This window comes from Gossypium arboreum, chromosome 1 (genome assembly GCF_025698485.1).
Source record: "Gossypium arboreum isolate Shixiya-1 chromosome 1, ASM2569848v2, whole genome shotgun sequence".
NCBI lineage: Eukaryota > Viridiplantae > Streptophyta > Magnoliopsida > Malvales > Malvaceae > Gossypium > Gossypium arboreum.
The window spans coordinates 50,041,299-50,062,597 of NC_069070.1; the positions used below are offsets into that span (position 1 = coordinate 50,041,299).

The following is a 21,299-nucleotide window of genomic DNA, read 5'->3' on the forward strand; positions in this document are numbered from 1 at the left end:
ATATTTTTATTGATTCAGGCATATATGATAAAATATTTCCTTAAATTGTTTCTACTTTTACTTTTTACACTGACATAAAACAAAAGAAGACAGTTAAACTTCAAAGATTTTTATATAGCATATTTGATTTAATTTAATATATAAAGGAAGGAATTCATAAAAACTAAAATAATTTTATATATTTTTATAATTATTTATATGATTTATTCATTTAGATTCTACATGTCAAAGTTTAATGTAATTTTTTTTTAAAATAAATCTTATTGGGCTATTTATTAATAAAACCAAAGCATAAAACCTACAGACTACAAATATGGTCCAAATCAAACAAAACCAAGAAAAGGACCAAATCCAAATGGCCAACAAGATAAACGGATAAAACAGCATAATTAGAAAGCAAAGGCACCGACTAACTTGCCCAATCAATTTGCTTCAAATCACCGGTCCCCAAATATCATCATTTCCTGCGTCTGACGGTTCCAGAAGTCGGAGAGGAGCTCTTCCAAAAGCCATTTCAACAAAACCTCTCCTCAACTCTCCTTTTGTTCATCGAAGATTTCAATCCGGTTCCCTCTCCCAATCAACTTCCAGCGCTCGTTCAACATATACCGGAACCTTGCGCACCAGGTAAGACAATTCCCTTCTTCTTAACGCCTCTTTTGCGTTTGTGTGTGCTAAACCATTAGCCGTTTGAGGCACATATGTGAATCTAACTGTTCGAAATCTGCCTGTGACTTGCTTAATGTTGTGGATATATGCTCCGATAACCGATTTGTCCTGGATTTTTGCTTTACATTTCTTAACTATAGCCACAAGAACATCTTCCCACCTCATTTCTGACCCCATTTCTACTGCCTTTTGACATGCAATGGCTTCGGCTGCAAATGCGGATGCCACTTCGTCGGTTCTCAGCCGGCGGCCGCTACAACCCACCCCTCACAGCCTCTTTCCGTCGCTCAACTCAGCCCTTGCAATCGGTAGTCAGTGGCGCAACTCGCAAGCAGTGCAATCGGTAGTCAGTTGCGCAGCTCGCAAGCAGCAAGCTCGTCGCCGCCGTCTCACACCCTGAGGTTTCTGCAAATTTATTAATAGGTTCATTTGAAATCTGTTGCTTGTTTAAATTTCATAATACAGATCGTTGAATATATTCTGCTGGAAAAATGCACCCTCCTCTGACTTTACACAGGCATCCAATGTGTGCTGAAGTAAGTACGAACTTGGTGTTGAATCTAATAATTTTAGCTGTTGGATTGGAAGGAAAGTTTGGTTCTTGTTAAATTAATCATATGACTTTATCTTTTGGCAGATCATCGAGGAGTTCCAAAAGTGTCATTTAGAGCATCCAATAGCTAAATTCTTCGGTGAATGTACAGAATTAAAGATAAAGCTCGATCGCTGTTTCCGACAGGAAGTGAGTTTTTCTCAGCTCTAGGGGTAATTCAGTTTCTAGTTTCATTGTCGTGACTCTGTTTGAAACATGATGTTTTTATTTGGCAGAAAGCTTTGAAGAGGAAGGCCAATTTTGAACAGAGTAAGAAACTGAAAGAAAGACTTCAGGCGTTAAGGAAGGAAACTGCTGAAAGCGATTCATGAATCTGTTTTACAATGCTCTGGTTGGTTGGGCCACAGGTATTTGCTTGGTGCTACAAAAAATTGTTTAGTTGTTTCCGTTGCCTACTTGAGAATGATATATGATGAACAAAGGTTATGGTTCCTTCTTGATTTTACATAAAGAAACTTTAATTGTAGACCTATGTACTTGGACTGCTGAAAATCTTAAATAACAATTCCCTTTACTTTATTCTTCCGCATCGAGCTCAATTATCATAACCTGAAGTTTTTTAAATGTTTGACCTCTAATGGTGATCCTCTCGGATGACAATAGAAACCTTTAAGGTAGTTGCCATTGTGTTTAAACTGAAATCTTTGCTAGTATTATGTTTTCTCTAAATACTTCCCTTACTAGTCTCCTCTCATCTACGTTCACACCTCAAAAGCTCGAACCACTTGTTTTCTGTACGAGGTAATGGGCGATCAAGCAAATGGAGGAAGACTAGGTTGCCAAAACAATGATTTTTATCATTAGTGATAGAATAAAGGGTTTATTAATGAAACAAAAAAGAGGAAGAAATATGACCAAATCTTGCTAGTTTTCTGTATATAAAACTCTGATCCTGCTAGTTTGATGTGAGTGTCCCAAGCAATAGGGCTTTGTTTAACAGTGATGGAATCAATGTGTTTGAATTAGCTTTATCTAGTATTAAACAGCAAGTTTTCCTCACTAGCTACAGTCTTCTTATCTGCAAATTCTCTTAAAAATCAAAATAATTTAACAGCAAAACTGAAAAAGTGTAACTAAGAAAAGCTTGAAGTTCGATCCCAATAGCAGAGCTAGTTCTGTGTTTCTAAGTACTAAATACAAGTATGAACTCCATTAATTCAAGCTTTTTCCTTTTTCTGTCAATTTATGTTTGCTTCTGATTCTTAAAGTCCTTAACATAGGTGCTATATTGTTCTTTGTACTTGGGGCTGCTGTGATATGTTATAAGGCTTTTTCTGCTGTTGAAATCTTTGACAAAGTGCCTCATTTTCTTCTCAGAATCAAAAACTGAATCCAGATGTTCATGAAAAAGGCATTTGATTGCTTCTGGCATGGTTTGATCCTTTATTACACTGTTTCAATAGTCCCCCTGGTTCTTTTCTTGCTTAAGGTTTGCAGACTACCCAAGAAAAGATGAGTGTATAAACATCGACAAAACACGGTCATGAAACAAACATAATTGAATGAAAACCAAGATTATGGATTATTTTGAACAAATTTCATAGAAAAACATACAGAAACTGGTTTTTAGTTAGTTGCTGCTCTAAGATTATATGTGAAATAATGGTTACCAGAAAGCAGAAAATGAAGAATCTTCATGTCTTTTACCCATTAGTATGAAGAGAAGGGATTGGATCATACCATTAATAGAGTTTGTAAGACCATGACTGATGCTTAAAATGGAGTGCATGGAAAAAAAGTGTATGTTATATCAATTCAAAGATTTGAACTTTTGGTACTAAAGAGAGGAAAAAGGAAAATGAATTTGAACTGGGTATTGGGGAGCGAAGGACTGAAGGATTTAAAGAAAAAGTTTATGGGAGCAAAAATCAACTTATCCTATAACATAAGTCAATTGGAGAGCAAAAGATGGGATAAATGTTGCTTCTTTCTCTTGCAAATCCGTGATAATACTTTTTACAATGCTTGGTTACAGATATGGAAATGCTAATGTTTAGAAGATCTTTACCGACCTTTTTGACTATTTTCCATTAACTGCTTTGGTGGGTAGAACTGATATGAGATGCAAACTGTTTTGATTTAAATTAATAGCAACATAAGTTTTAGGAAAGAAAGAACTAAGGGCATGCATATTGGCCTTAGTCTCTTTGATGTTTGGCATTTTATGTTTTAATTGTATTCATTTGGCTTTGCAATTGAATATTCTTATTGTGCTCCATATTTTTTATTATCGTGGTACTAGACTGCTATATTATATTAGCTTTGATCATATTCATTCTATCTGAATTTTAAGTTTTGAGAACTCATTTTGTCTTCTTTGTTGGGCAAGAAAAAGTTGGGATTTATAGTTTGCTACCTTTATCCTGTTTCATTATGAAATCATTCTAAATAGGAACTAGAAGTCTTTTACTTTAAGAAATGACACCAAAATTTTTTGAAATGTCTTATGCGACATTGTAACTATCATATGTATAACTTTAGAACTTTGTTTCTTTGCCCTCAGGAAGCGGCTTGATTCATCTCTTCAAGATTTGGAAGAGAAACAACACAGCAAGAGAGAAGCGGTTGGTGTTCTCTTTTATGTGCCTTAGTTCTCTTTTATGCTATATAAGACATTTCTATATAACGTTAAACAACAGTAGTGCAGAATGTTTCTGTTCTGCTTTTTGCAAATTAATACTATTGTTCCTTGTTAAACAATTGAATAGTTTAGACAATCATTAGAAAGAATGCCTATTTGTGACACATGGAAGAGCTATGATTGAGATTGTTTGTTAGTATGGTTCAACCTGTTACTAAAGCTGCACATAATTGTTTGTTTTTTTTTTTTTGAGCCTTAATGGCTATATATATTTTTTATTTTTAACATCTCTGTTGTTTACCATTGTTGGTTTATTTGATCATTTGGTTTTGCATCCTTTAGATATTGAAGGTGTAGCAGAGGATTCAATCTCTTCAAGCTGGAAAAGCCAAGGCTTAGCACTTCTTCAAGTGGAATGTTATTTAATGTTGCATTCCATGGTCGTTTATCTTAGTCGGGATTTGAATTTGGTGTTATTGAAACAGGGTTTTGTAGCTACCTTGTGTACTAGCTTCTTTAACAATTATTAGATGTTTTGTAGCTTCTTTTATTTTAATTGGCCGATTTAATATAAATCAGATAAGCTTTGAGGTTGATTGCTCATTTATTTAAACATAATATTTAAATTCTAAATTCTAAATTTATTAATTTTTATATTTAGTTTTAAAGTTAAAATTTTAATAAAAATTTAATTTAATTAATATTTTTATCCTTTAAAAGTATATAGTTTAAAGTTTAAATTTAAAAAAAACATAATATAATATTTATCATAGAAATAAATATTATTGAAGGTTATATTTTTTAACAGCGTGATTTTTAAAAAAAGTGTCGCTAAAGGTCTATTTTATAGAGGCTGAAAAAGTGTCGCTAAAGGTCGTATTCTATAGTTGCGCTCGTGGGAGAGCACATTAAAGGTCATGTTCTATAACGGTGTTTATGAGAAAAGTGTTGCTAAATGTCTTGTTCTATAGCAGCGTTTGTGGGAAAATGCCGCTAAAGGTCTTGTTCTATAGAAGCATTTGTAGAAAAATGCCGTTAAAGGTCATGTTTTTAGCAGTGTTAGTGGGAAAAATGCCGCTAAAAGTCATGTTCTATAGTGATATTTACAGTAAAAACACCACTAAAGGTCATGTTCTATAGCAACGTTTTTCTATATAGATGCGGTAAAATTTTACTGCGTTAGCTATAGTGACGTTTTTTGCAGCGCTTATCAGAATGCTGCAATTAGTTTTATCGGCGCTTATAAGCGCCGTTATAGGCCTAAGAAAAGCCGCTAATAGTCTATTTTGTTGTAGTGATGCCAAGACTTTTTCTCTGTATGAACCCAAACTGTTAATATTTGTTGGTTCTTGAGGGGCAGTAACTCAAAAGAGAATTCAGCATTAATTAATCAATATTGTTATTGACATGCAAAAACATAATCTGCTTTCAATGTAAATTTCCCTAGTTTTTGAAACTTGGCATATGAATGCATGCCATTCTCTAAACTCAATAAAGGAAATTCAAAGGGAAAAAAAAGGGTTACTGATGGAGGTTCAAGTTATCTTTGCCCTTTCCCTTGCCATTTTCTTCTTCAATGGTAAATAATTTCCTCTTCTTTTTCCTTCGATACTTAAATTTTGTTTGAATTTTCTGTTTTTAAAATTTTTAATTTTTATTGCAGAGGCTCAATCATCTACATTCACGTTTAAAAACATTTGCCCTTACACAGTGTGGCCTGGAATTCTAACAGGTGCAGGTCCTCAATTATCCTCAACCGGTTTCGAGTTAGCCTCACAAGCTTCACTGAACTTAAACATTCCACCGCCATGGTCCGGCCGTTTTTGGGGTCGAACTCATTGCGTCACTACTGACGGTAAGTTCCAATGTGCCACCGCCGATTGTGGTTCTGGTCAGATTACATGCAATGGCGGTGGTGCAATCCCACCAGCATCTTTGATAGAGTTCACCTTGGCACCAAACAATGGAAAAGATTTTTATGATATTAGCCTCGTCGATGGCTTTGACTTGCCACTTTCGGTCACCTCACATGGCAGATCATTAGGTTGCAACACCACGAGTTGCGCTGCCGATGTCAACACAGTTTGTCCCTCGGAATTGCAAGTTATTAAGGGATTGGGAGGAGGTGTTATCGCCTGCAAGAGCGCGTGTTTGGCGTTTAAGCAGCAGCATATTGCTGCACCGGTGCTTATAATTCCCCGGCAACGTGCCAGCCGATGAAATATTCAAAGATTTTTAAGAGTCAATGTCCTCAGGCTTATAGTTATGCTTATGATGATAAAACTAGTACGTTTACCTGCACTGGCGGAGCAAATTATCTTGTAACTTACTGTCCTTGAGTTTTCTTTCTTCATATTAATTTCTGGTTCATCTTTCATAGATTTTTTATGAGATTGTAATTGATTGATTGATTATAATGTTTTTTAAGAATGTATTATATGTTGATTATTTTTAAAAAACGTTTTCGGTGCTATATAGTTATATAGCTCACACGCAATGCTATCAGGTTTGATAATAAAAGGATGCTACTTTCTAGATTATGTAAGACAGTCAAGAGATATATTGTTTTGGTCTCCTCCACTTGGCTGCCTGAAAATTAACGTGGACGGCAGGTTAGGGGCAAGCCGGGTGATGTTGACTGTGGTGCATCCATCTGAGCGATATCATGGGTTTTTTTTTCTCAGGCCTTCTAAGGTTCCCTTTAGAGTACATTCTCTTTTATTCTTTCTCATTGATAAAACTTTTGGATGACAATAGCTTTTGGATGACAATGGTGAAATTACTTCACCGCATCACTGCTTTTCATTTTCACTGTAACATTGATCTTTAGTGGGTGAAAACAGCTTCCAATGGAAGGGTTTCCTTTAGGCTCGTAAAAAAAAGCCATAATTAAAAAATAAAAAAAATTTAATTGGCTTTTATAATAAAAAATTTGTACCCAATTAAATTTTTAGTGATTAAAAAATCAATTGATTTTTTGTTAACAAACTGTGACCAAATTGATAATTAATCTTGATGACATGGTCGCATAAGTCACAAAAACTGCCATATTATTAAAAATAAATTTTAATTTTAATTTTTCTTAAAAAAATCTGTGTATAGAATGAATATGTACCAATGATTGTTTAGATTCATTTTGGATGAATGAAAAATTAAAAATATTTTAAAAATTATAAAAATTTAAGAACTCTAAAAAGAACATATAAAAATTGAATTATCAATGCAATTGCATGATTTTCTCTAGTTTGATTAAGATTGGAAACAATAATCAACTTCATCAGAGCTAGTTTAGCTAGTAGATATATTTTCCGGCAATGATTAAGAGTGAGTAAAACTTGATTCGATAAAAAAAAATCGAAAAAATTTAAATTTTGAGTTAATCGAATTGAGTTATTTGATTTTTTGAGTCAACTTGAATAAGTAATTGGAGTTCTAGTTGAGTTGAATTTTATAATTTGAATAACAAATTGGTGTAAATACCATTTTATCCCTATAAATTTTGAAAATGAGCAAATAGGCATCTCTCAACAAAAATTACAAAATAATTCAAAATAAATTTTAAAATTCAAAATATTTATAAAAGTTCCAAAATTTATATTTTTAAAAATTATAAAAATTAAACAATTCCTAAAGGATATATAAAGAAAGTTAAAATTTTAAATATTTTCTAAAATAATAATTTTGGAATCTAAATAAGTTAATTAATGATTTAAGTTTATTAAAGTATCCTATTTTTTTCTTCTTATTTTGCTTTGAAAAAGTTTTAAATATACATGAAATTAGTTATACTATAACAAGATTTAATTTGACATGTTTAATTTTTTAATTCAATTCGAACAGTTTCACGTGATTCGATTCGACTAGACTTGAATTTCATTTTACTCAACTCGTCTTAAAAAAATTTCAAATTGAGTTAGGATGATAAAATAAAACTCGTCAACTCAATTAACTCAAAATTTTTTCACTCGATTTGATCGAACGCTCACCCCTATCAGTGATTCAGGGTAGATAAAAATGCGGTTTGTATCTTATCATTCAACAAATTTATGTGAAGTTCTGCCATCGTCTCTGAATATTTGCAGGCATCACAAATTATTGCATTAACATCTGATGGGTTTTGAATTCATTAAAATAATATTCTTAAACCTAAATAGTATAAAAATAGCAATGTAAGAAGTAAGGTCGATCTCACAGAGACTTGGATAAACCAAATTGCCATTTGATATAAACCAAATTGTGTGTCAGGCAGCTATTGTGCCCACAACGTGTGACGATCTATGTGAAAATAAAAAAAAAGAATTAAGTTTGATTTAAAAATAATAGAAATAATTAAAATAGAAATAGCAGTAAAATAAAAAGAAACAAAATTGATTGAATAAATCGATGTGATGAAATTCTAGCTTTAGGCTCGATTTTTGCTTTGGTTTCGAATTGGTCCTTGATAATAGATCTTTGATGGGGGTTGAAACCACCTGTAAAAAAATAAAAAATAAAATAAAGAATACACAAATTTTACGTGGAAATCCTTTCGGGAAAAAACCACGGGTAGAGGAGAAGAAAATTCACTATGTCGAAAAATTAAATCCATACAATAAGAATAGACTATGTCTATTTATAGGCTTGTAAAGCCATATTCTAATAGGATTGAAACACCTTATCCTAATCAATATAAAATAGATGAAGTTTAACAAGGTTTAAAAACCTTATTCTAAAATAAAATAAAAGAAGTCTAGTTCTATATGGATTTTACTTTCTTTTTATTTTCCATCGTATTTTATTTAAATAAGAATTTGGGTCACTTAATTCTAACAATCTTCACCTTGACACAAATTCTCAAAGAACAAGTTCTTCATTGCGAACTTTTAATAAACAAGTTCTCCACCTCTTCCATAAAACCCTTAAGGGTTTAACTTCAACAATGAACACCAACTAAGTCTAAGCAATGCTCAAACTTGGTTATAGGAAGTGACTTAGTCATCATATCTGCAGGATTTTCATGAGTGCTAATTTTGCTCACAACAATATCACCACGAGCAATAATATCACGAACAAAATGATACCGAACATTAATGTGTTTTGTTCTCTCATGAAACATTTGATCTTTTGTAAGAAAGATGGCACTCTGACTGTCACAAAATACTGTGCTGATTTGAAGGTCTTCATTGAGTTCACTAAAGAGTCCCTTCAGCCAAATAGCTTCTTTACAAGCCTCAGTAATCGCCATGTACTCAGCTTCAGTGGTAGACAAAGCAACTGTAGACTGCAAAGTGGCTTTCTAACTGATTGCACAACCTCCGATTGTAAAGACATAACCTGTGAGAGATCTTCTTTTATCAAGGTCTCTAGCAAAATCAGCATCAACATACCCTATGACTCCATCTCTAGTTCTTCCAAACTGTAAGCAAACATCAGTAGTACATCGTAAGTATCTTAGAATCCACTGAAATGCTTTCCAGTGTTCTTTACCGGGATTCGCCATGTATCTGCTAACTGCACTGACTGCATATGATAAATCTAGACGTGAACAAACCATAGCATACATGAGAGATCCTACTGCACTAGATTATGGAACATGTGACATGTACTCAATCTCATCATCTGATTGTGGAGACAAAACTGATGAAAGTCTGAAATTGGCTGCTAAAGGAGTACTAACAGACTTAGCACTCTGCATATTGAACCTGCAAAGAACTTTCTCAATGTACCCCTTCTGACTTAGGTACAATTTACTTATTTTTCTATCTCTGAGAATCTCCATTCCAAGTATCTTCTTTGCTGGTCCTAAATCTTTCATCTCAAATTCTTTACTTAGTTGGGTTTTGACATTTCTTATCTCTCATTTATCTTTTGCTGCTATCAACATGTCATCAACATAAAGAAGTAGATACACAAAAGAACCATCACTGTTTTTCTTAAAGTAAACACAACTGTCAAAACTACTTCTTTTGAAATCATGAGAAGTCATAAAGGAATCAAACCTCTTGTACCACTATCTTGGTGACAGTTTCAAATTGCAAAGGGACTTTTTCAGCAAGCAAACATAATCCTCTTTTTCTGAGACTATAAAACCTTCTGGTTTTTGCATGTAAATATCCTCCTCAAGTTCTCCATGTAGAAATGCAGTTTTTACATCTAACTGCTCAAGCTCCAAATCATGCATGGCCACAATCCAAGCAAAGCTCGAATCGAACTATGCTTAACAACTGGAGAGAACATATCTGTGAAGTCCACTCTTGGAATTTGACTATAACCCTTTGCAACAAGCCTTGCTTTATATCTAAGTTCTTCAACTCCTGGAGTCCCTTCTTTCTTTTTAAACACCCATTTACAATGAACAGCCTTTTTACCTTTAGGAAGTTTCACAAGGTCCCATGTTTTGTTTTTGTGGAGTGATTTCATCTCTTCTTGCATAGCAAACATCCACTTTTGTGAGTCTTCACAACTAACCGCCTCAGAATAATTAGATGGCTCTTGATTCACATCAATATCTTTAACCACATTTAAAGCATAAGCAACTAGATCCGCCTCAGCATACTTCTTTGGAGCTTTAATTTCTCTTCTAGTTCTGTTTTTGGCGATAAAGTATTGTGGTAAAGAAGCAACTCTATTCTCAAATTTTGTTCTGGCTTGAGGAGTTGACTCTGTATTAATCTGATGCTCCACCTGCTTTTGATTTTCTTTATTAGAAGAGTCTTTAAGAGATAAGTTAGGTAGCATAGCAGTTTCATCAAAAACAACATCTCTGCTAATCACAACTTTTCTATTTTCAGGACATCATAACTTATACCCTTTTACACTAGCTTTATAACCAAGAAAAACGCATTTAATGGATCTCGGTTCCAATTTTCCATTATTAACATGAGTATACGCAGGACACCCAAAAATCTTTAAATCAGAATAATTAGCAGGATTACCAGACCATACCTCTTGTGAAGTCTTTTTCTCAATGGCAACAGATGGAGATTGGTTGATTAAAAAACATACAGTAGAGGCTGCTTCTGCCCAAAATGACTTCGATAAGTTGGCATTTGACAACATACATCGAACCTTCTCCATGATCGTTCTGTTTATTCGTTCTGCAACGCCGTTTTGCTGTGGAGTATGACGAACTGTCAAGTGTCTCATGATCCCTTATGACTTGCATAATCTATTAAACTCATCAGAACAGAACTCTAAGCCATTGTCTGTGCGGAGGTATTTTATCTATTTTCCCGTCTGTTTTTCAATCATAATTTTCCAAAACTTAAATGCGGAAAACACATCGCTTTTCTACTTCAGGAAAAACGTCCAAAATTTTTTGGAAAAATCATCAATAAAGGTTAGCATATAATTAGCTCCACCTCTCGAAGGTACTCTGGATGGCCTCCACAGATCAGAATGAATATACTCCAATATTCCCTTCGTGTTATGGATTCCTCTAGTGAATCGAACTCTCTTTTGCTTCCCAAAAACAAAGTGCTCACAGAAATTTAGTTTGCAAATTCCTTGCCCATCAAGAAGTCCTCTTTTACTCAATTCTACCATGCCATTCTCGCTCATATGCCCTAGGCGCATATGCCAAAGTTTAGTAATATCATCATCTGACAAGGAAGAGGAAGCGACAGCTGCATCACCAGTAACAGTAGAACCCTGCAAAATATATAAGTTGGAAGTTTTTCTTTGCCCTTTCATCACAATAAGGGAACCTTTGGAAATCTTTAAAATCCCACTTTTCAGCTGTATATCTGCACCCTTTAGAATCAAGAGTACTCAACAAAATTAAATTTCTCTTCAATTCTGGAACATGTCGTACCTCACTAAGTGTTCTGACAACTCCATCAAACATCTTAACTTTAACTGTTCCAACACCTGCCATTTTACACGAAGCATTATTTCCCATCAAAACAACACCTTCGCATAATCGTTTCATAAGTCAGTAAACCAATCCCGATTGGGACTCATGTGGAAGGTGCAGCCTGAATCAAGTATCCATTCCTCGCTTACTTTAGAATCATTGATAGAAGCAACTAGAAGTTTACCATCGCTGTAATCTTCTACAACATTAGCTTCACCAGAATTTTCTGGTTGTTTTCCCTTTTAATTCGCAGCCTCCCTTTTAATCTTATTTTGTAGCTTATAGTACTCAGATTTAATATGCCCTTTCTTCTTGCAGAAGTTACAAGTTTTACCTCTGTTTGAAGACTTCGATCTACCTTTAGATTTACCACGAGAATTCCGTTCCTGTGTCCTACCACGATCATCATCAGCATTCCGATCTTGTCTCCCACGAACAATGAGACCCTCTCCCTGAGAGTCGGGTTTAACCACAATATGCTTCATCTTATCATACGAGGTTAAAGAATCATAAACCTCATCAACTGTGAGAGACTCGCGGCTATATAAAATTGTGTCTCTAAAGGTTAAATAAGACGGGGGCAACGAACAAAGTAGAATCAACCCTAGATCTTCCTTATCATACTGAACCTCCATGGCCTCCAAGTTTGAGAGAATTTTTTTAAACACTGTTAAGTGTTCATGTACAGACGCACCTTCCTCCAAACGATGAGCATAAAGACGCTGCTTCATATGCAACTTGCTTGTTAGAGTTTTCGACATACATATTTGTTCTAGCCTCTTCCATAATGCAGCGATAGTCTTCTCTTTCATCACATCCTGCAAAATTTCATTGGACAAATGTAGATGTAATTGTGTTAATGCCTTTCGATCCTTACGCTTCTTCTTTTCATCTGTTAATGTCGAAGGCATCTTATCTATCCCTTGCAGGGCATCCTTCAGATCCATCTGTACAAGAACTGATTGCATCTTAATTTGCCACAACGCTTGTGATCTAACAGCGGAATTTCATACTTCAAAGACGCCATTACCGTGATCGAGATGAATAACCCGAAAGCTCTGATACCAATTTGTAAAAAAAATAAAATAAAGAACACACAAATTTTAAGTGGAAACTCTTTCGGGAAAAAATCACGGGTAGAGGAAAAGAAAATTCACTATATCAAAAAATTTAATCCATACAAGAGGAATAGGCTATGTCTATTTATAGGCTTGTAAAGCCATATTGTAGTAGAATTGAAACACCTTATCCTAATCAATATAAAATAGATGAAGTTTAAAAAGGTTTAAAAACCTTATTTTAAAATAAAATAAAAGAAGTCTAGTTCTATATGGATTTTACTTTTATTTTATTTTCCATCGTATTTTATTTAAATAAGAATTTGGGTCACTTAATTCTAACACCACCAAATATAAATTCCTACAACAAAATAATAGTAAATAGTAGTATAGAGCAGTAAGGTCGAATCCACAGGGACTAGTTATCTAATTTTGCCTTTTTTCGTGACCAGAATCGCTGTCGTGGTCATAGTCGTGCCCACGACCTGTGCGTAGCAAATGTTGAAAAAAAGTAAAAATAGGGGGTTTAAATTGATTAAGATAATAAAATAAGGAAATACGAAGTATAATAAAATAAAACAAAAACAGGTTTGAAAACGCAAAAATAAATTTCAGAAAATAAAATAAGTGGATAAATAAAATATTTTTAAGCTTAGCCTTAGCCTTGGTGTACTCCAATATTGAATTGATCCTTGAAATAGATCTTCCCTTCCAAGTAATAAGTTGGTTATAGCGACCAAGAATGTCCCGAATGCCAACTTTTCCTTATGTAGTCGATCTCGGTACAACCTGTAAATCGACTTTTGCCAAATTTCTAACTGTGATACATGTGTTCACAATTTAAGATTTTAACAGCCATGCGATCTGAAAAGCCCAACTCGAATCAATGGCTTCAATAGCGTGGGTTATTTAAATCTGATCTTTATCTCCCTTAACGGAATCCAACTAGTTTTTTCCACCTAGACACATCAATTTGTTCGCGGGAATTCGAACACAGCACGGTCGATTCGTCTTCCCAATTGTATGCCAAACAACTCCAACCCAACGTGCACTTTTTGAATCGAAACTAAATCAACTTTAAGGGACAAATTTGTACTATCACATATACCGGAGAGATAGAAAATACTGCCTTGAGAGGTTTTTTTATGTAATATCCCGAATTAGGGCCTAATCGGAATAGTGGTTTCGTGACCATAAATCCAAGATAGAAATAATTATTTTATAATTATTTTGAGGTTTATGATATGATTGCATGATTGTGTGAAAATTTCGTGATGAAATTCTATGCCTAAAGTGCTTAAATTGAAAGTAGGGACTAAATCGAATAAGTTGCAAAACTTGCATTCTAGAAGTTTTAGTATGAAATTGTTTTGGAATATTAATGAGGAGGTCTTAAATAGAAATTTGACCAATTTTAAGTTCATGGACAAAATTAGGACATGGAAGGAATTTTTGGAAAGTTTAGTAGTAAGGGTATTTTGGTCATTTAGTTATTAAAATGAATTAAAATAAAATTAAAAGCCAATTTTGTCCATCTTCTTCATTAGGCCGAAATTTCAAGGGTTCTCCATAGCTAGGGTTTGTTTCAAGCTTCCAAGCTCCATAGTAAGTGATTCCAAGCCCGCTTTTAATGATTTTACGTTTTGAGATCTCGATAACTCGATAAAGCTTATGTTAGCAATAATTTAACCTAGGGTTTATATTTGGAAAATACCCATAGGTGAAATTTGTGTATTTTGATGTTTTATGATAGAATATGAAGTTTTAAATTATGTTAGACAACTTGTACTACCCGATTTTAAGCAAAAACGAGTAAAAGGGCTTAATCAAGAAAATACCTAATAGTCACAAGTACATGTTAGAGTGAGAATTTGATGTTGCCATAGAAGAGAAAGTGATCAGCGTGTTGTAAAACATAAGAATAAGGAATAAAGTTTAATCCAGAGCCTAGGGCAAAATGTAAATATGCAAAAGTTTAGGGTAAAATTGTAATTTTTCCAAAATTTGAGTTAAGGATTAATTTGATAATGTGAGTATTAAATAAGCTAAATGTGTTATTTTAGATCAAGAAAGACGTGGAATCGACCTCAATCGAGGAAAAGAAAAGATTGTGGACTAAATTGCAAAATCTTTGTATTTTGGTACCAAGGTAAGTTCATGTGTAAATAATGTAGCATAATGGTTATTTTTAAGTTATTGATGTTAATTATATGTTATGCTGAATTTTATTATGAAATGTATGCTTTGTGGTTAATTTCAAATAATATGTAAATTATGTGAACTACTTGTTAAATATAATTGTTACCGAGTATTGATTTCGGCATTCTACGGAAGACGGCAAGGATAAGTGCTCGAGGAAAAAGCACGTTTGAACCTTAGGAATAGATTAGGATACAAGTGACATGTCACTAAGATGGTTGAGCATCCGAACTCGTTGAGTTGAGTCCGAGTTCACTTATGGATGCGAATGTCCGAACTCGTTGAGTTGAGTCCGAGTTCGCTTATGGGCGGGTTACATGATTGCTTGATTGCATATATGGCACTTATGTGCAAGTTATCCATGTATCCGAATTATATTCCGATGTGTTCAACGGGTAAAGTTCTACTCAAATGGAGGAATATTCGAGATGTAAAGAGACGTCTTGGTAAGTGATGTGAAATGGATATTTTGGACGGTATGTATTTAACCCTCGGGTTGAGTATTGATACAACCACGATAAGGTAATAAGATGATGAAAATGATTAAAATGTGATATGTGTTTTAGTGATACATGCTAATGTTGATTGGTATGACTGTTTGGTATGTTACTTATTATTTACATATGAACTTACTAAGCATTTATGCTTACTCCTCCTTCTTACTCATTGTAGTTTTGGACAAGCCACTCGTAAGTCGGGATAGGTCAAGGCTCACCACACTATCCTAAGACTTTTGGTAATGGCTTGTAAAATTTAAGTATGGCATGTATAGCAATATACCTTTTTGTGTAAATGATCTTATGGTATGGTGATGGAATAGTTGAGGAAATGCTTGATAATGATAAATTATGAAAATAGTTAGTTTAGATTATATTTGATGTTAAGGAAAATTATTAAGATACTTAGTGCATAAAAACTCAAAAGGGATGAAATTTGCCATAAATGTAATACTCAAGCAACAACGATGCGAGTTTAAAATTTACTAAAATCATAGAAATTGAACTTGGTGATGGACTACATATCAAATTGAAGCTTATTATGTCTAGTTTCACATGAAACAAATGAAACAGGTAAAGGAATTATATGTTACAAGATATTTGAATTTTAGTGAAACAGGGTCATAGCAGTTTCGAATCCCTGCTCCAACTTTAGAAATTCACCATAAATTGTAAAGATATAATTAGGTAGTGTATTTTATATTCTCAGAATCCTTATTGAGTCTAGTTTCAGGAGAAACAAACCTCATAGTCATATGGATTTTTACAAAGAGAAATGTGGTTCAGTAGTAAACAGAGGTCAGACCACCAAGTCCTCAAACAGGGTAACTTTAACTAATAAATCTGATTAATTGGCCCAACCAAAAATTCTAGAAAAATTTTAGTAGATAGGTATATGAGTCTATATTTAGGGAAAATTTACGGATCTTGATTTTGAGTTTCGTAACTCGAGATATGATTTTTCTTGTGACTGTGATGCAAGTAGCTTAAAAGCTGTGAATGTAGAAATAAATAATCCAAAGTTCTAAATATGTTAAATTAAGCTTAGTAACACCTCATACTCGACTCCGACGACGGTCTCGGGCGTGGGGGCGTTACATTTTATGCGGGTTCGTATCTTACGATTGTTTTGTTGGAGCAATTTTCGGGCTAAAGCTAAAAAAAGTTTAGTTAATCATGGAGAAAATTATGCTTTGAAAATAGATTTGTGGAATTATAGGTGATAGAAAGGGGAAGGGCTTTGGAAGGTAATTAACCCAAAAAGGGTTTAAAGTAAAAAATGAAATAGAATAGAAGTTTGCAAAATGTAAATGGTGCATGAAAGAGGAGAAAAAAAAAGGGGAAAAAAAAGGAATTTGTTAAATGCCAAGGCAAAGTATGTATTTAATTGGATGTAGTCACTAGGTTTATACACAGTTCTAGTGCTAAAATTTAGCTAGATTTTCCCTAAATGTTATCACTAAATAATTTAAAATTTTAAAAACAATTTTGAACTAGAGATTAAATTTAAACCAATTACAAAGTTGTAACCATATAAAAAAATCCTTCAATCTTTATACAATCACTTTTTTTAAAAAAAATCTTGAACCCTTCAATCTTTATCTAATCATCTTTGTATCTTCAATCTTTCAACTAAGCTCTCATTTTTGCTTTTTGTTTCAATTTAGCCCCTTTTTGTAAGAGTTTGAATTCAGCACACCAACTTCATTCCTGATAAGAAAAATCCAAATTTAATATCATTTTATCTGATAATTAACAAAAAATAATTATATTAAAAATACGAATTTATCTTGCTATCAAATTCTTCCTACTTAGCTGATGCTTGTCCTCAAGCATGATATCCACTAAAAATAATTCATCAATCATTTTCAAAATCAAAACCCCCTTTCGTAGTCAAGCATACTGCAAACAATTAGGTGAATAAAAAATAAACAATTGTTAAGCTCAATCAATAAGCATTTTATAAAATCTAGAACAGTATGTCAAATTCAACTATTTCACTAAATTTAGGCTTAATCAAACATGTGAAACGATCATACTCAATATATACTTTTATTTATATATTTTTTATTATTTATATTATTTAAAATTTTTTAAAATTTTTCAAATGTAGTCAAGTCTTTTGACGCGAAATGAGATGACAACCCAAGCACCTTAGCCCGATTACTCAACTCAACACGTTCTTTTTATTTAATTATTTATTTTTAATGAATTCGAGACATAATCAAACCTTTTGACGCGAAACGAGATGACAACCCAAGCATCTTATCCTGGTTACTCAATTTCACATGTCCCTAATCAATTTATTTCTCCTTTCTCAAGGCAGCTTAGTTAGCGGAGTGTTACAAGCTTTGATTTGTCACCAAACCTTTTGATATGAAACGAGATGACAACCTAAACACCTCATCCGGGTTATTCAACTTGGTCACATTTCCTAATCTTCACTCTTAACTAAGCTATTAGCAACTTTATTTAAAACAAGTATTTTCATTAGGTAAGTTAAAAAAAACCCAACAATTTTCATGAAATATTGACTGAGGCATAACATTTTCAATTCTACAAAATATTCATTGATCAAGCAAGCAATAGTTATTCATGATTCACCCACTTATTTAAATAAACTAAACATAAGAATTAGTGGTTTACTTCTGAAATGAATTAAGAAATTATTCTTAGCAAAACACATGCAAAAAGAAAGTATGGCATGATCCCCCCTACTTAGCCCACATTGCCCTCAATATGCAAAAAGAATAATAAGAGTGGAGAAAGTGTACTCCCTGTTTATATTTAATGGGCCCGAGGGCGGTGCAAGTGACCTCTTTGCAAGATGGTGAGATGCTTGAGGTGTTGGCTTCCATTGTTTCTAGGCGAGCCTCAATGCGATGAAGTCATTTATCCACGTTGGAAGGTGATTGCTCCTCTTGCTCTCTAGTAGCTGGATCACATCTTCGTCGAAAGACTTTATTGCTTCGAGTTGTTCGTGTACCTGGGGGAACAAAATAAAATGAAGTCTCCGCCAGCAAGCAAACCCATAGAATCTAAACAATACTCATCCAAAGGATCCATATTATAAGCTTATCTTAATGATGAAAAATCAGCTCTAGATGGAAGCATATTTTTAGCTAGGTGTGTGATGTAAGGGCCGAGTATGAGAGGTCAATGAGTACGAATTGCAGCATGAAAATTACATGCAAACCAATATCCCATATTGACTCTAAAACTGAAATGCATGTACCGTAAGAAAAATAGCTCTGTCCTAGTTAAGACGGATGTAGAATCATTGCACCTTGAATAATTAAAAGCAAGAAACTTATAAATGTGCCTTAGGGCCAGTTCATGCACTAATAAAGCTTTGGAGGTCTTAGAATTGTAAGTCCGAGATACTGAGTTTGTCAAAACTGAGTAAGCGGAACTGTTATCAAAATCATTAGGTATCTTAAGAAGAGCACTATGGTATGAGTCGAATTGGACATTGTCAGGGTTAAAGAAACTCATGACTATGTTAAAATCAGAAAGAGAAATGGAAAATGAATTACCAAGAAATCTGAATTTAATTACATCCGGGGTTTCAACAGTCGTAACTGCAAACATATTAAAATTAAATGTAGCATAAAATTCAAATACAAGTTCATAGTAAGCAGCACAATAAATATTTGCATATGATGTCCAACCAATAGCAACAAAAATAATGAAATACCGACTCACTCATGTTAAGTGCATTAAGAGTAAAGAGAAAAAGATATTTACAGACTGGAATTGGCCGATGTTGAATTTCCTCATATCTTGTTTGGTGTTCTGATGTAAAATTTAGAAATGCTCGTAGTCTTTGTTCTGGTGGCATTGTATATGTTGGGCCTCGCTGACCGCGTCTATTATTACATGGAGGCTGGTATTCATTTTCAATTGGGCTTTGCGGTGGGCTCAATATATCAGCAGCTTCAATACTGCTATTTGGGGTTGATTCTGACCTTTTATTGGGCTGGTGTGATCGTTTATGTCAAGCACGAGCAGTGGCCGACCTTGTTCACCGTGGACTAGGTTATTCACTTGGGTTCGTTGTTCTAACTCTGTCTAAATAACCAGTAGAAAATGTTAATAACAGTAAATCAGTTTGTGGGTTCGAAATGTTATACCTTGTGTTGCTAGACTTGTCGGGACAAACGTGTGAACTTTCCATCTCGACTAGTGTCGGGCTTCTTTGTCGATGTTGATTTGTTCCAGCAACATGTATTGGCGGTGGTGGTTCTAGAACTTCATCGTCAAGTTCAATGACTAGTGGTGCTGAAAATCAGTTTCGGCCTCGGTTTAACGAACTCAGGACATATCGGTTGATTGGTGTCTAGTACGAACCATGGGATTTTTTCGGGCTAAAAAATAATCGGGGATAACTATTTAGTGGTGGCCCATGGCGGAGACCAGTAATAGGCAGCGGTGGACAGTAGCGATCAGCGGTGAATGGTGGTTGAAATATCTTTACAAATTTTTGTGCTTCTAAGGGTGGCAGCTATAGGATGAAATGTGGCATTTTTGGGGTGGATGAAGGTGGTGGTTTGTTTTGGGGTGAGAAAATGTGATGTTTTGTGGTGTTTTAAGCGAGAGGGTGTAACTCGGCGGTGAGGCTATGGACGACGACGGTGACGGCTTCAAATGGAGGTGTTCAACGGTGGGGGGTGTGGAGAATGGTGGTGCGTTGATAGTGTGAGGTGGTGTTTGTGTAGTCTTTTTCTCGATGAAGGTGGAAGCTAATGGCGACAGTGTTGGTGAAAAGGTCGACGGCAGTCAAGGGGTTAAGGGCAGCGGCTTGAGGGAGTTAAGGTTTTGGAGAGGAAGATGAGTGAAGAAGGAAAATAGGGAAAAGAAAAAGAAAGGATAAGGCGGGGGTTTGAAAAAAAAAACTTCATTATTATTCTTTTTTCTTTCTTTTTCTTCATTAGCCGTCGGGCCCTTCCTTCTTTTTTCTTTATTTCTTTTCTTTGGCTGTTTGGCCTACCTTTCCTTCTTTTTTCTCTTTTTCCTTCTTGGACCGGTTGGCCCTCTTTCTTTTTTCTTCTTTTGAATCGGCCTGCTGACCCTTTCTTTCCTTATTCTTTTTGTTTGGGGCTTGGTATGTTGGGCTCTTATACATTTTGGTAAGGATGTGGGTTTGTTTGTTTGATAAAGATGAATGCATCGAATACGAACATGCCAATGCCACAATTTAATTCTGACTTTTAACAAATGTCTGTCGTTGTCCATGCTCCTAGAAAATAACACGATCGAATGGATTAAAATAATATTTTATTTAATTTTCAAACTAAACTAGAATCCAAAATTAAATTAAATAAAGAAAATAAATTACTAAATGAAAATAAATGTGGGTTGCCTCCCATAAAGCGCTCTTGTTTAACGTCGTTAACTCGACAACCTGAAAAATTTAATTGTTCGGCTCTTCAAAAAATAGTTCCTCTACCACGTATATTTGAAAATTCTCGTAAAAGGGTTTTAACTTTTGACCGTTAACTTTAAAACTTTTTCTAGAATCCTCGCTTTTAGTTGCAACCGCATCATGAGGAAATATTTAAGTAATAATAAAAGGACCAAGCCACATGGTTCGAAGCTTACCTGAAAAAATTCTCAGTATAGGATCATAAAGTAACACTTTCTGGTCAATTGAAAATTGTTTGCGAGATATTTTCTGGTCATGAAATGCCTTGGTTTTGTCTTTATAAATTTAGGTGTTTTCATATCCGTCTCGCTGGATCTCTTCGAGTTCTTGAATGTCCAATTTTTGAAAAGTACCTACGGCATCCAATTTCATGTTGCATTTTTTCAACACCCAAAATGCCTTATGTTCTAACTCTATCGGAAG

At 34.2% G+C, this 21,299-nt stretch overlaps 1 protein-coding gene, 1 long non-coding RNA gene and 1 pseudogene across 4 annotated transcripts; 2 read left to right on the forward strand and 1 right to left on the reverse strand.

Moving 5' to 3' along the window:
- Positions 1 to 336: 336 nt before the first annotated feature.
- LOC108483633 (uncharacterized) lies at positions 337 to 4,459 on the forward strand. Of its 2 annotated transcripts, XM_053028714.1 has the most exons (7): positions 338 to 627; positions 913 to 1,070; positions 1,135 to 1,205; positions 1,307 to 1,411; positions 1,498 to 1,629; positions 3,786 to 3,846; positions 4,206 to 4,459. In XM_053028714.1, the coding sequence occupies exons 3-5, from the start codon at positions 1,161 to 1,163 to the stop codon at positions 1,591 to 1,593; spliced, it is 246 nt and encodes an 81-aa protein (XP_052884674.1). In that variant the 5' UTR covers positions 338 to 627; positions 913 to 1,070; positions 1,135 to 1,160; the 3' UTR covers positions 1,594 to 1,629; positions 3,786 to 3,846; positions 4,206 to 4,459. The 2 variants fall into 2 exon arrangements, with proteins under 2 accessions (XP_017642625.1, XP_052884674.1); XM_017787136.2 differs by having other exon boundaries at positions 337 to 627; positions 913 to 1,205.
- A 931-nt stretch (positions 4,460 to 5,390) lies between these two features.
- Positions 5,391 to 6,304, forward strand: LOC108481409 (thaumatin-like protein 1; annotated as a pseudogene).
- A 10,621-nt stretch (positions 6,305 to 16,925) lies between these two features.
- LOC108480307 (uncharacterized) lies at positions 16,926 to 20,513 on the reverse strand. Of its 2 annotated transcripts, XR_008283235.1 has the most exons (4): positions 19,585 to 20,512; positions 19,199 to 19,522; positions 18,226 to 18,437; positions 16,926 to 17,161 (listed from the first exon to the last, which is right to left on the reverse strand). It is a non-coding gene; the product is annotated as an uncharacterized LOC108480307 (long non-coding RNA). The 2 variants fall into 2 exon arrangements; XR_008283234.1 differs by having other exon boundaries at positions 19,199 to 20,513.
- Between the last annotated feature and the right edge of the window lie 786 nt (positions 20,514 to 21,299).